The sequence below is a fragment of the Bos indicus x Bos taurus genome, chromosome 1, assembly GCF_003369695.1.
Source record: "Bos indicus x Bos taurus breed Angus x Brahman F1 hybrid chromosome 1, Bos_hybrid_MaternalHap_v2.0, whole genome shotgun sequence".
NCBI lineage: Eukaryota > Metazoa > Chordata > Mammalia > Artiodactyla > Bovidae > Bos > Bos indicus x Bos taurus.
Genome location: NC_040076.1, coordinates 65,129,654 through 65,144,331, shown reverse-complemented (window position 1 = coordinate 65,144,331; position 14,678 = coordinate 65,129,654). Strand labels below are relative to the sequence as shown.

Here is a 14,678-nt window from a genome sequence, read left to right as displayed (position 1 = left end):
TGCTCACAATTCTGTGTGTCCACAATTTGGGCTGGGTTTAGCTGGTGGTTCTCCTGCTGGTCTCATTTAGGATCACATATGTGTCTGCAGTCATCTGGCAGCCACATTGCTTCATTCACACATCTGGCAACTAGTGCTGGTTGGTGAGTGCCTGGACAACTCAACAAAGGCAACATGGTATAAATTCTTTAAGAATCTTATTTCCTTATGCCTGTATCTCTCTAATAAGAGACCCAAAGGTTATTTTATCCAGATATCTCATTCTCTTTGTCCAGATGGTATCTCATTCTCTTTGTCCAGATGGTATCTCACTCTCAAGGAGGCTAGCCTGCATGGTGGTCTCAAGTAGCAAGAAATGGGAAAATCCTAAAGCACAAGCATTTTTCAAACCTCTGCTTGTGTTGTGTTTGCTATTAGCCAAAGTAAGATTCAAGGAGATAAGTTAAAGACTCCATTTCATGTTGGGAGGAGCAGCAAAGTCACATTGCAAAGGAGCATGTATGCAAGGATGAAAGGAAATTGTGGGCCTTTTTTACAATCTGTTACAGTGACTTCATTCATTCATTCATCCATTCACTTATGTAAGTTGCCAGTGTTTAAAAATTGGAACTTCATTTATATATCTTTAAAACTTACTTAGCCTACCTTACCCATTTACATGTTCTGCCTGGTCTGCTGCACTTGAGTTTACAATAATAAAGCCTAGTTTACGAGATTGTTTTTGTGCAATTAAATGAGGTAATGTCTGTGGGAAAATCTGGCATGACAAGCACTCAATATATGGTTTCTTCCTTCCTGAATGCCATTAGCCATGAAGTTGATACCTGACCATGGCTAAGGAGAGTAGCCAAGATGAAGGACAAGGGAGTCATGGAAAAGTGGCTGGAAAATAACCCTTGGGTCTCTTGTTAGAGGGATACAAGCATAAGGAAATAATATTCTTAAGGAATTTATAAGAACACTAAATATATTTGAGAAATTAAGTGGAACAACAGTAAACATCTAAATTGGCTTTAACCCGAGTGCTTCATTCTGAGCTGTTCACCCAGCTCATCCCTGGGAGGCAACTGTGGAGAGCTGTCCAGACCCGGTCCAAGTTTCGGGCAGCTGTGTGAAAACACCTGTGTCAGGGCACAGCTCGTTTCCTCACTGCTCTCAGAGAGCGAACTCTCCGCCGTGTTCCTTCCTGGCCTGCGTCAAGACTGAGTGGAGAAGCCTTTGCCTCACACACCAAGCACTAACTGCCACACTTCCTCTCATAGCTTTAAATTCTCTGCCTTTAGTGATGACCCTCCTTCCTTTACCTGAAACAAATAATTGGTCAACCTTTATCTCGGGTGAAGAGGAGACAGGCCTCTGCAAACTCTTTAGAAACAGCCCAGGTTTAATAAAAACCAAAGGCAGTTATGAAAGCAGTTTGGGAACAAGCATGCTGGACTTTCTCCCTAGCATAGCCCAGTTAGGAAATGCCTGTGATTGATTTGAGTGACCTGCTGACCAGTGAGCACAGTGAAGAAGTGGAATAACATCCAGTGGGTGGTTTGCAGGAGAAGCAGAAGCATCTGGGCCTGGGTTTCCTGAAATCATCACACCTGCAGCAGAAGGAAAATGACTGAGTTGAAGGTAAGAAACTATCTGGCCAGTTTGCTGTGGTTTCTTCAGCCACAATTCATGGAAGCTTCTGAAAATTCCAGAGAGTCAGAGTTAGCACTAACTTAGAGAGACCCTGGTCCAAGCTACTGTGTTCAAGGCTTTGCCGTAAGCATGGCTGGGGCTGGGGGATGACAAAGAAAATGGATGACAGTCTAATTGTCTATCTCTTGTCTTGTTCAGTTCATAGATTGTCTTGGGAATCTGTAGACCTTATAAGGGCTCTCCTCCACTGTAGACAGACACTTTTCTCCCTGTGACTGTTTGCCAGTCCCTACTCTACTCCTTCCTGTCGCTGCAGTTTCCTGGACAGCCTCCAGCCCACCAGTTAGATATGTTTAATCTATTCAGTTATTTTGAGGCTCACAATCAGCCCTTGACCAGCGGAAGTCCTAGCACCTCCTCTAGGAAATAATTCCTTATTATTTAATCTGCAATTGAAAAATATGTATGGGATTCTCCAGGCAAGAATACTGGCAAGGGTAGCCATTTCCTTTTCCAGAGAATTTTCCCAACCCAGGGATCAAACCCAGGTCTCCCACACTGCAAGCAGGTTCTTTAGCATCTAAGTCAGCAGGGAAACTCTTCCTGAGCTCAGTCTTAAGAGAGTTGAAACTGACTAACTTAGAAGGGGTGGGGGCTAGAAGAAATAGTGAGTGCAAAGGCACAGCACACACAGCCCTGCATGTTCTGAGATCCAAGAGTCAAATTTGAGTTGCTCCAGAGACAACCAAAGATGAGATACCAGGATGTGGTCAGTTGTATGTGTTTGGAACTTAGGGGAGAGGGGAGAGCTAGGAGACTAGATATGTGTATGTGTGTGTGTGTTAGTCACTCAGTCATGTCTAACTATTTGCGACCCCATGGGCTGCAGCCCGCCAGGCTCTTCTGTCCATAGAATTTTCCAAGCAAGAATACTGGAGTGGGTTTCCATTTCCTTCTCCAGGGGATCTTCCCAACCCAGGGATTGAACTCTTGTCTCCTGCATTGCAGTCAAATTCTTTACCCTCTGAGCTACCAGGGAAGCCCAGGAGACAAGATACAGTAGGTCATCATATCAATGATGGTAGTTGAAGCCTTAGAAGAGGGGGAGTACATAAAAACTTTATTTCCTGATGAAAATCCTATAGGAAGTTCAGCAGGGTGAAAACATCCTTACCATTTATAAATAAATTATATATAAAATCTTATCCTGCCGAAATTTTTAAGAAATTTAATATGCACAGCACCAGTACACCAACGTAAATTGCATGCTGGTCTTTGTTCTCAGTTTCAAAGACATTCTTCCCAGCCTGCTGTCTAATCTCTGCAAGGAAAGGTTAGCTCTAGAGATCACAGATCCAAACACAGAAAGCCAGATTGCATCATTCTAATCAATACACATTTTAAGTTAAAAAAAATTCCTGCTTTTATTTATTCCTTGTAATGGATATGCCAACCCAAAGCCTCAAATGAAATCACATTTACATAAAAACAGCACAATTGGGGGAAGAAAATTCAAAGGATATAATAATAAAATTTAATTTTAAATGAACTTTGCTATGCTTTAAAGTTGTTTCACTTCTACAAGTCTTGATTTCCTCATTTCTATAAGAAGAGATGTTTAACAAGCAGACTTTGGGCCCCAGGACTAAATATTTTGATTTACTAGGTTTGGGTCTGTATTTAACAAGCTTTGGGGGTGATTCTAATGGTTAATTGAAGATGGGACCCCTGCTCTACATAATTATTGTATCACTTTCCTGTTTCTGTTGTAATAAATTCCCACAAATTTAATGGCTTAAAATGACTAAATTTATTTTCTTCTGGAAAATAAATTCTGGAGGTCAGAAGTCTAAAATCCGTTTCCATGGATTAAAGTCAAAGTGTTGGCTGGTTCCTTTTGATGACTCAGGGGAAGAATCCCTTTCCCTGCATTTCCAGCTTCTAGAAATTTCTTGATTCATGGTCCCTTTCTTCACCTTCAAAGTGCATCATTCTGATTTCTGCTTCCATCATATCACCTTTTCCTCTTCTGTCGTCAAATCCTCCTCTACCACCCTCTTTTATGAAGATATATGATTACATTTAAGTGAAGTGAAAAGTTGCTCAGTCATGTCCGACTCTTTTCGACCCTATGGACTATACAATCCATGGAATTCTCTAGGCCAGAATACTGGAGTGGGTAGCCTTTCCTTTCTCCAGGGCATCTTCCAAACCCAGGGATCGAACCTAGGCCTCCCGTATTGCAGGCAGATTCTTTACCAGCTGAGCCACAGGAAAGCCCAAGAATACTGGAGAGAGTAACCTATCCCTTATCCAGCAGGTCTTCCTTACCCAGGAATGAAATCAGGGTCTTCTGCATTGCAGGTGGATTCTTTACCAACTGAGCTATTAGGGAAGCCCTGATTGCATTTAGGGCACACCCAAATAATCCAGGACATTTCCCCATTTCAAGATTCTTAATCACATTTGCCAAGTCTCTTTTGCTATATAAGGCAACACTCACAAATTCAAGGGATTAAGACATAGATATATTTGGGGAGCCACTCACTCTTCAGCCTAATCCACTTGAAATAATTAAACTCTTCAGTTTAATCCACTTGAAATAATCGGCAAGTTCACCTAGCAATCTATAACCTATGTTCCCAACAAGGTTAACTAAAAATACTGGACCCTTTACAAAGGAGAAAAAGGTAGCTATAGTTCCATCTCTGCCCTGACTTCTCTCACTTTTCCTCATGCCCTGTAAAAGGAGATGAAGTACACCATCTGCTCATCCCATCAGGGTGTTATCCAGAATCAGAGTCAGGCGAAAGCACCTCATAAAACTACTCTGACAAGTAAATCATATCCTGGGGACCAAGTGAGAATTAGAAATCTGTACACTAGGGAACTGCCAAAGAACTGACGCTACTGAAATTACATGAGTTCAGTCATTTGTTCTTTAGAAAGGATGTGGAAAGGATGTGTATAATTCTCTTGGAAGGAAACAAAATCATATTTTTATGTTGGATAAAATTATTCAGAATCCAGATTGAAGAAAGCATATAAATACACACACTTGACGTCAGATTTAATTATGTATTTATTTGTATAAGATGTATTTGTATAGTCACTGAATCAGCTGGAGTTGAAAGCTTGAATTTTCACAGCTGATAGGAGCAGAGTTCAGATTCTGTCCTTGATCTCAAAGCCTTGGGGAAGCAGCTACAGAACACTGCTTCCTCCATTCTGATACATTCAGCAGTGAGGCACAAGATATTTAAAGCTCTAACAAACTCATCTGTAATTTTTCTCTCAGGAGATTAGGAAAACCAACTGGTCTGAGAATGACTCAGCAGTTTCCACCCTCCTCTTCAGCCAATGCACCGCAGCTAAGAGTGGGAAACCAATTCAGAACTCACACCTCTCTCCAAGCTGGGTGGCTCCCTTCCAAACCACCAGCTGTTCTTTCTACTTTCTTTTCTATTTTTTAAAGGAATCTGAAGCAAATGCTTTAAAACTACACATAGTAAGTCTCTCTTCCTCTGTTTCCAATGTACAAATAACCCTGGACTCTGCTCTGAGGCCAGCAGTTGCAAAGAATGCAGCAAGTTAATGAGTAAACCTACGCACTCCTGCCAGAGACCTCGGCTGTTGCACTCAGACCTGCCTGCCTCCCTTTGCAGAAACAGCGCAGCAGTGGAGCACAGTGAAGGCACTGTGGCACCCTGTGGCTTCAGTCAAGACCGGTCTAAAATTCCATCCCACAGACCTGAAGATAATCTGGGGTCATTACCATTTCTCAGCAGCTCAGATTCAATCCTCTTGATGGTGAGCACGAGGTTCATTTAGAGAGAAGAAAATTGTATTCAGTGGAGAGTCATAATGTTGGATGGTCTCTGCCATTTCCCCAAAGAAATCATTCCAAACTACATGCCACTGCTGTTAACCAATCTGTGTGTAATATAACTCGCTGTTTTTAGTGCTGATAGATTTTCAAATATAAAAAAATACTGTGTCTGGAGGCAAAAAGGAATAATTTCAGTTCCATTGCTTTCTAGGTTCTAACATTTCACATTTGCTATTCCTTCCAAGTACGGGCAGCTGTTGCCCTGCTCGGTGCTCACACTTGCAGGTGAATTCCATCAAGCTCCTTCTGCATGCTGCTGAGAACTCTGGAGGGCTTATCCTCCACCCACTTACATCCTTCTTATATATCTTAGAGACTGTGCTCAGATGGTGGTATTTCACTCACTGAGTGAGGCTGCACTTTCATTTTCATGAGCTAAAACTAAGTACATTTAAGAAAAAACTATGGGAAGAAAACAGCCATTTTTGATGTTTAAGTTAGAGAAAAGGGTTTGGGGGGTTGGTCCTAACCCTACTTGGGCTTCCCAGGTGGCCCTACTGGTAAAGAACCTGCCTGCAAATGCAGGATACGCAAGAGATGTGGGTTCAATCCCTGGGTCGGGAAGATCCCCTGGAGGACGGCATGGCTACGCATTCCAGTATCCTTGCCTGGAGAATTCCATGAACAGGGAAGCCTGGCAGGCTGCCGTCCATGGGGTCACAAAGAGTTGGGCTCGACTGAAGCAACTTAGCACACGCATGCGCACACACACACACACACACACACACACACACACACACAGCCCTACTTAGAGCAGGATACATACTTTTGCGTTGGCATAGGCTTCAAAGGAAAACTAAAACAATAGGTATCTATTGAGTACCTTCTATAAACAAGGCACAAAGCATATACAGAGGTAAACAAGATGCCATAGTTCCAGCCTTTATGGAGCTTATAAACTAGCAGAAAAAACAGAGAGTGAACAAGAACTCACAGGTGTGTTAAGTGTTGTCAGAATCAGTTTCAGGGGACCTACACACTTTGTTGAGAAACTCTCTTTTCCTCTCTCTGAACATAAAGTAAACAGATGGCAGTCAGAATGCACTCCTTTGTGCCACTGAGGACAGATTCTGGTCTGACCCTTCTCCTGAAGGCCACCCATATCTTCCTATTTTGTTTTCTTGTGTCCACATAGATGCAAACATATATACAAGTGCTCCATATGTGAGCCAGATGATATAGGCTTTTGCCTGCAGCCAGGTTGATTGGACAGCTTTTTCTCAAGGGTTTTGCTGTCAGATTGGATCCACACATCTCCTTGTAGCTGCTTGTTTCAGTGTACGGAGGGGGAGTGGAGCACCAACCTCAGGGAGGTTTCTATCTAGGCAAGCAAGATCTTACTAACCTGGAGTTGAGCCTGAGCCATCTCCCTCTCAGGAACTCCCTGATGGACCCAGAATTAAAGAACCTGTTCTTCAGTTCAGTTCAGTTCAGTTTAGTCGCTCAGTCGTGTCCGGCTCTTTGCAACCCCATGAATCACAGCACGCCAGGCCTCCGTGTCCCTCACCAACTCCCGGAGTTCACCCAGACTCATGTCCATCGAGTCAGTGATGCCATCCAGCCATCTCATCCTCCGTCGTCCCCTTCTCCTCTTGCCCCCAATCCCTCCCAGCATCAGAGTCTTTTCCAATGAGTCAACTCTTCGCATGAGGTGGCCAAAGTACTGGACTTTCAGCTTTAGCATCATTCCTTCCAAAGAAATCCCAGGGCTGATCTCCTTCAGAATGGACTGGTTGGATCTCCTTGCAGTCCAAGGGACTCTCAAGAGTCTTCTCCAACACCACAGTTCGAAAGCATCAATTCTTCGGCGCTCAGCTTTCTTCACAGTCCAACTCTCACATCCATACATGACCACAGGAAAAACCATAGCCTTGACTAGATGGACCTTTGTTGGCAAAGTAATGTCTCTGCTTTTGAATATGCTATCTAGGTTGGTCATAACTTTCCTTCCAAGGAGTAAGCATCTTTTAATTTCATGGCTGCAGTCACCATCTGCAGTGATTTTGGAGCCCCCAAAAATAAAGTCTGACACTGTTTCCACTGTTTCCCCATCTATTTCCCACGAAGTGATGGGACTGGATGCCATGATCTGGGACAATTAAGAACAAGCCCATAAATCAATTAAGTAAGTACAGCTAGGGGTGGTGAGTCTATGCAATATCCAGCACTCTTCTCCCAATCAATTGTGGGTCTTTGAAATTCACGCAGGGAAATTATCTGTCCTAAATGGGTCACATGCCAAGACATAGTAAAGATATGATGTATAGAACATGATAAACACATGTCCATATAGAAATTTCTTACCTTCGTAGACTGTCAAATAGCAGAATACTCTTTAAGTCCCATTAATGGTGGCCTTTGTGTCTTGTCACATGCAGTACATTTCTGGATTCGGCAATGAGTGTGCCTCAGAGGACCCTCGTTGCCCAGGTGCCCTGCCAGAAGGACAGGTATGAGTAAATAAAATATTAATTAGAGAACTCTGAATTAAAGGAAAGTATGACCAGCCTTCAGGTCAAGTGCCTCTTCCCACCATGGCTATTGTATTAGCCTGTGAACTGTCTAAAAGTGTTACAGATTGTTAAGACAATTGGGATACTGAACAGCAATAATGCAAAAGTTAAAGTTGGATAATGGTTACCTATGGCAAAACACTTACCCCCAAGATAAGTAAGACTAACTGTAGGGCTTTCAGGAGGATCCCCCAGGTTCAGGGTTAGGGGACTTTCTTATACTTCTTTGAACCACATAAGATATGACAATGAGGAGAAAATAATCAGCCCTTGTTTTAAAATGTGTGCACAAAGATGTTCACACTAGTATTGGTTACAATAAAAACTATGGCAAACAAAAATTTTTCAAAAAAATTTGACTATTTCATGGCATAAAAAATGCTCATGATATACTGTTTCCTCTTTTTTAATATGCTAATTATTAATAAGACTACACATATCATAGGATCCCCATTTTGGAGGGTAAGAATAGAAAGAAATATACTCATATATCAGCATTGGGATATTCCTGAAGGGTGAGATAGGTTATAATTTATAATTATACAATAACTTACCTAAAACTTTATTACAAGAAAGATATATAGGTTGAAGATGGTCATGGGCAGTAAGTGACCCAGAGCATCCCCATCCAAGCCAGAATTCCCCCCACTGAGTGGTTTCATGGGAAGGTGGGATACCTTTCTGATCGAGTGATGTCATTTATTGCCTCCTTTGTTTTAGAATAATCCTCAAGTTTGCCCCTACAATCTGTATGCTGAGCAGCTCTCAGGATCAGCTTTCACTTGTCCACGGAGCACCAATAAAAGAAGGTATGGGAACTATAACTAGTATTTAATTCTGCCTCCTATACCTAGGCCACAACCTCCCAGGGCTGCCCAAAATCCTGCTTCTTATAGGCTGTGCCTTGGATCATTGTCAGGGAAAGATGCATCTCATCTTCAGCCAGAATCAAGTGACTGTTGGAAGAAGTAGAGAGAACAGCTGCATAGAGCCTAGAAAACAGATATGTCTAGTTACATTTGCAAACTGTTGCTTGTACTCAGAAAAAAAATGTTCCTGATAGTCTGGCCTTCCCCTAGGAATTGTCCAATTTTGTTTTACTTTTTTTTTTTTAATACTGATTAACTCAAAGTTACAGAAGATTCAGTGCAATATCTTCCTCAGCTGACTAGAAGTATTATGTTCTTTGGATGAAAATATTGGATAATCCAAGCATGGGTTAGATGAAAGGTCATGTATTATGGCCCCTTGTGGTCTGAATTAATAAGGTTTTTTCTCCTTGGAATTTGCCTTTGCTGGAAACCAGCACATTCATTAGCACAATGTGTCATGTTCCCATGTCCTACAAGCCAGGTCAGTGAACACACTCCCTTGGTTAACTCCTATGGTGCAGATAAGATGCAGTAGATGTTGTGATTTGGGGAGGCAGTTAAGTGTTGTGACTTAAACAAGCAGCATCCAATTGCAAGAATTTCAGACCAGATGAAGGTATCCACAAAGAGGGCTGCTACTTACATTGGAGGTTGGGGGTGGAGGGTAGGCAGTCTTGTACTACTTAGTGGAAGATGATTGGGTTTATCTCCAGAGAGTCTTCCTGAGAAGTCAATGAGACAGTGCGTACAAGAGCATCATGGACCACACAAATGATAGATTGTTCCCCTTACCGGTTCATCATGCCCACACTGCAGTCAGGCCTCCTGAGTTTAAATCCTGGCTCCTTCTCTTTCCAGCTGTGTGACCTCGGGCATGTCATCTACCCTCTTAGAGCCTTCTGGTTTTTCATTTGTAGAAAACATAATAATAGTATTTATTTCATAGTCTTGAAGAGGATTAAAGGAAAGAATGTATGCAAAGTCCTTAGCACATTGCCAGGTACCTGGTGAGTGCTCAATTAACATTAATTACCATAATCATCACTATTGCCACAATAGTAGAGTGTCTGCCTTTAATACATGGTATCCCTAAACGCCTGTCAGAAAATTGAGTGGCAGGTGCTGTTATCACATCAATATCAATATTGCTTCTCTCTCACTAGATCTGCACATGAAGAAGGGAAGAGATAGTTTCCCATACTTGTCAAATCAGGATTAATTCTATCACTATTTAATCATCTCTCTCTCTCTGCAAGCCCAGATAGCCAAGGTAAGGTAAGCACACAGACAATTCTTGTCCATTCTAATTTATAACAGCCTGGCCTCCGTGGCTATGTTCTTGACTTTATGACCCATTCACTAACGGGACACCTGGACTCCGAATTCTACTGCCTGCCCCCATTATTCAGCAATCTCTTCAGCCAGCGGGAGTAGAGCTCTATTCCAGGAGGCTGAAAAGGAGCTGTCGGCATTTCATTAAGATGCTGGCACCATTCCCTGAATCAGAATTAAATCTCTGTCCAGGGCAATGTAGTGCTGCCTGGGGAGTTTTGCAAACTCGGCTGAAAAACAAAGGACACTAGGCATGGTTCACCCATCTGTCTAGAACTCTTCAAAGGTATCCACAAGTTTTCTGAAAATGCTCAAAGTCCCCAGGGGGAAGATGGAGCCAACCCCATCCATAAGTGAGAAAGCCTGGTATTCCTACATTTAGTCAACCACAGAGTTCAGGACCCCTCACCCCCACCCAAAAACTGTCAGAGAGTATATCTATCAGGGGTTGGTTTTTATGATTAGTTAGCTGATCCTTTCGGTCCTGAGAAGGTCAAAGCCAGGACAGAGAATGTGGAAAATCTGGACCGTCATAACAATGTAGATGATAGGGGTAGACAGATAAACAACTCAACACACGTCTAATAAGTGAGCACCTACTCTACCAGGCATTCTTGGTACATAAACTCAATCCTGACAACAATCCTAGGAGATAAGGATGAGGAACATAGACTCAAAAAACTTGCCCAGGATCTCACAGTTGGTTCTAAGACACACATACGTGTTCTCAATTTTGTATACTACTAGATGCTAGCGAGGCATAGTTATTAATAATTTATGGTCTGAAGTCCAATGTCTGAGATCACTTCACCTAGAGTTCGAGGAAACAGAAGAAAACTGAACAAATCTAGCTTGATCTCCCGAATGACTCAGTTTCAGGCCAGGCCAACTCCAGCTCCTGAAGTAGACTGTCCTGGGGCTTAAAGGGCCAGAACCTGTTCAAGCAGGTCTAATCTTCCATTGCCCCAGGTGGTGTTCCTCTTCCTGCTGTACTCTGTCAGGGTAACAGCCTCTGAGAGGACTTGGGTCCCTCTTAGTGAGTTTCAGTGTCCCTCTCGACTTCTGGATCGTTCTCCTCCTGGTGTCCTTCAGGGCTCCTTCATTAAGATCACCTCTTACTGAAACAAGGCTATGTATGTGTGTTGGTCGCTCAGTCGTATCCGACTCTTTGCGACCCCATGGTCACAGTCTCCTCTGTCTGCTCACAATCTGCTTGCCAGTCTCCTCTGTCCATAGAATGAATTATCCAGGCAAGAATACTGGAGTGAGTTGCCATTCCCTTCTCTAGGAGATCTTCCCAACCCAGGGATCAAACCCAGTCTCCCAAATTATAGATGGATTCCTTACTCTCTGAGTCACCAGAGAAGCTTCTACAAAGTTTCAAGAGCTTTGTAACTTGAAACAAAGTTACAAATGTGCTATAGGAAAATATGGATAGTTTTATAATTTTAGAGTATAGTTGTGTTAATTTCCTAAATCTCTTACAAATTAGCATAAAAAAGACAACCAATAGAAAAATGGTAAAGAACTTGGGCAAGTAATTCACAGAAAAATTACAAGGCGCCCATAAACATATAGATTCTCAACCTTACTCATAAATAAAGGTAATTCAAAATAAAAATTAGATAGCATTTTTCACCTAAGGTCAAAATTATTCATAATACTGCATATTTGTAAAGATGTGGGTAATCAGCCACTTTCATACATTATTGTTGTGAGACTAAAATGGTACAGCAATTTGGCAATTTTGCTTATTATGCATTGGAAACATCAGAAAGAATATACAAGAAAATTGTTAAACAGTTCTAATTAGCCTCTGAGAACTGGCGCTGGAGAAATTAAAGGAGAAAGTCTTTTACCTTTTGGGACTTTTTAAATTGCTTGAATTATTTTTAGCACTGGCATGAATTAATTTTACAATTTTAAGTAAGAAAATTGATTAATATTTCAAAAATCACAAAGAAACCACCTGTATTGTCTCAAACTGTGTGGGCTTCATTTTCCTCACTTACTAGAGCCAGAACAAAGATTAGGATCCAATGACATATATAAGCTAATGTTTTCCTGTGGGTCTGCCTGCACAGATATCCCTCAAGGTACTTTCCCTTCCTTTATAGCTGTCATTGGGAAAGACAATTCTTTCTTTGCCAGCATGGAAATAACCGAGGGCTAGAGCCTCCAACTCTCCATTTGATGGGTAGGGTTGAAAGGTGAGAAGAGGCAGGGCTATGCGCAACAGTGGCTATTAAGAAGTGATGCTGTGTCATTGCATCTCACATTAAAGCCCACAGATCGTTGTGGACTTGAGTGTCTTCCTGATGGTACTTCCTGAGACAGTCTGGGCATCACCCATAACTTCACCCTAAGTTTTGTGTGTCCTTGTTTCCTCCCCACAGCTGGCTGTATAGGATTCTACCTTCAGTTTCTCACAAGCCTTTTGAGTTCATTGACCAAGGCCACATCACTCACAACTGGGATGAAGTTGATCCTGATCCTAACCAGGTAACCTAGTCCTATGAGTTGGAGAGCAGCATGTATCCAAAGCCTTAAATATAAACATTTAAGCCTAACCTGGGTCTTTGAGAAATTAGATAGATTTTTTAAATAAGTGCTACAGTGTATCTGTTCCTTTGCCCAAACTTGGGTAGGAATTTTGGAAGTGACTGGCTGTGCCTGTGCACATGTGTGGGTATAAGCTTTCATTTTTCTAGCTGCAGGAGTGCCCAGTGAATGAATGGAAATTATATAGGTTGGTGAAAATACATCTACACATCTGTAGACTGGTTGATTTTCACCTAAACTGTCACCTGCAAACCTCAGTTCCTTGCCTGAAAGTTTCCTTCTTTTGGTCTAGTGACAAATGGGCTTTCCCTCTGCATATTGTTTATGTACTGTGCTTTCAGTAACGAGAGACACGCAGGGCTATAATAGACTGAGCTCTTTTTTTACCTTCTGAGCACCCGAGTGTATTCTCTTTGCCCCTGAGTTGAGGTACATGTCACCAATAACAAAAGGATAAGGCAGAAAGGAAAACAGACCTAGGTTTGCCTCCCTGGCCTTCTACTTAACCCGCTGTCTTTGAGCAGTCAAGTCACTGTTCATTCTCTGAGAATCTGCCTGATTCCTCAACGGATTATATCTCAAATTCTCCAATTTCTCCTTTAGAGTTACAATGCTCATACTCATTTGTTTTAGATTAATAAATAGACCCAATGGCTTAATAACAGGACCCCATTATATTAGAAAAAAACAAAAACAAAGGATGGATACCTATACTTCTAAAGGATTCATGGTCAGGACAGAAATTAAGCATTTATTGGATATTTGTTTTGGAAAGTTGAGAAGGTAATTGAACCACAGTAAGTTTTCTAATTCTTTTCTTATTCAGCAAAGAGAATCCTCAATTAAGTTTCTGATAGTTCTCTCAAGTGGAGCCAAATCTCATATTATACAAAGGAACAAGGTGGCTGCTAAATCAGCAAGTTAAACAAGTTCAAACCAAATCATCTCTGAAAAATCCCTTAACTCCCCATAAAGTATAAGATACGTGGTTTTGTGTGTGCTACTCTGTATGGTAATTCTTATGTACATTAAATTTGAGAACCATTGAGCTAAATTTGAAAACCATTGAGCATTAATTAAAAGAAGGATTGCAGGCAAAATCTGTAGGCAGATATTTGGGAATTAAATCATGGGACCCTTAAGATAACTATCAGCCTGGTATATGGGGTGAAGAAGGGAGTTCCACTGTGCCTGCTGCTAATATCATTCACACAGTTATCTAAGACTTGATAATCTTAGATGTGGTTGTGTGGGCAACAGTGGAGCCATGCTTATGTCATTTTTTGGGGGTGGAGAGTGAAGTTTTAAACCTAATCTTTAAGGAAAATGTGAGTGTGATGTGTAATATGCTCAGTAATATCCTTTTATTATATCGTATTTTTATCTCTATGACTACTATGATACATTTTATTTGACATGAGTGCAACCCTTCATAATGATTATTTGGAGGTACAAGTGGCTTTTCTATGGAAGCTAACCTCATTCTGATAGAATTTTTCTGATTTTGTCTTATTTTAAGAGTAATATGTATGTATAAAAACTTAAATGATATAGAAATTAGCAAAGTAGAAAATGGAAGTCTCCCACCATAGGTGAGAGTCAAGTACATCAGTTGTGCATGTTAATTCATTATTTCATAAGTAGTTGGCACACACACATTCTGAGAGAGAAGTTTGAGGAAACTGCAGTTTTAAAAATTTAATTGAAGTACAGTTGATTTATAATGTCTTAATTTCTATTGTACAGCAAAGTGATTTATTTATAGATATAGAATCTTTTTCATATTCTTTTCCATTATGTTTCTTATAGGATATTGAGTATAGTCTCTGTACTATACAGTGGAGCCTTGCTGTTTATCTATTTTATATGCAGTGG

The 14,678-nt window shown here is 41.3% G+C and overlaps 1 protein-coding gene across 1 annotated transcript in view; it reads left to right on the top strand.

Annotated features, from left to right (window-relative positions):
* The first annotated feature begins 1,410 nt into the window (after positions 1–1,410).
* HGD (homogentisate 1,2-dioxygenase) overlaps positions 1,411–14,678 on the top strand; it is a 42,780-nt gene continuing 29,512 nt past the window's right edge. Inside the window, exons 1-4 of the mRNA XM_027530693.1 lie at positions 1,411–1,623; positions 7,903–7,974; positions 8,758–8,846; positions 12,638–12,743. Of these exons, the coding sequence (XP_027386494.1) occupies positions 1,609–1,623; positions 7,903–7,974; positions 8,758–8,846; positions 12,638–12,743 (282 nt within the window). The 5' untranslated portion in view covers positions 1,411–1,608. The remainder of the gene's footprint in view (positions 1,624–7,902; positions 7,975–8,757; positions 8,847–12,637; positions 12,744–14,678) is intronic.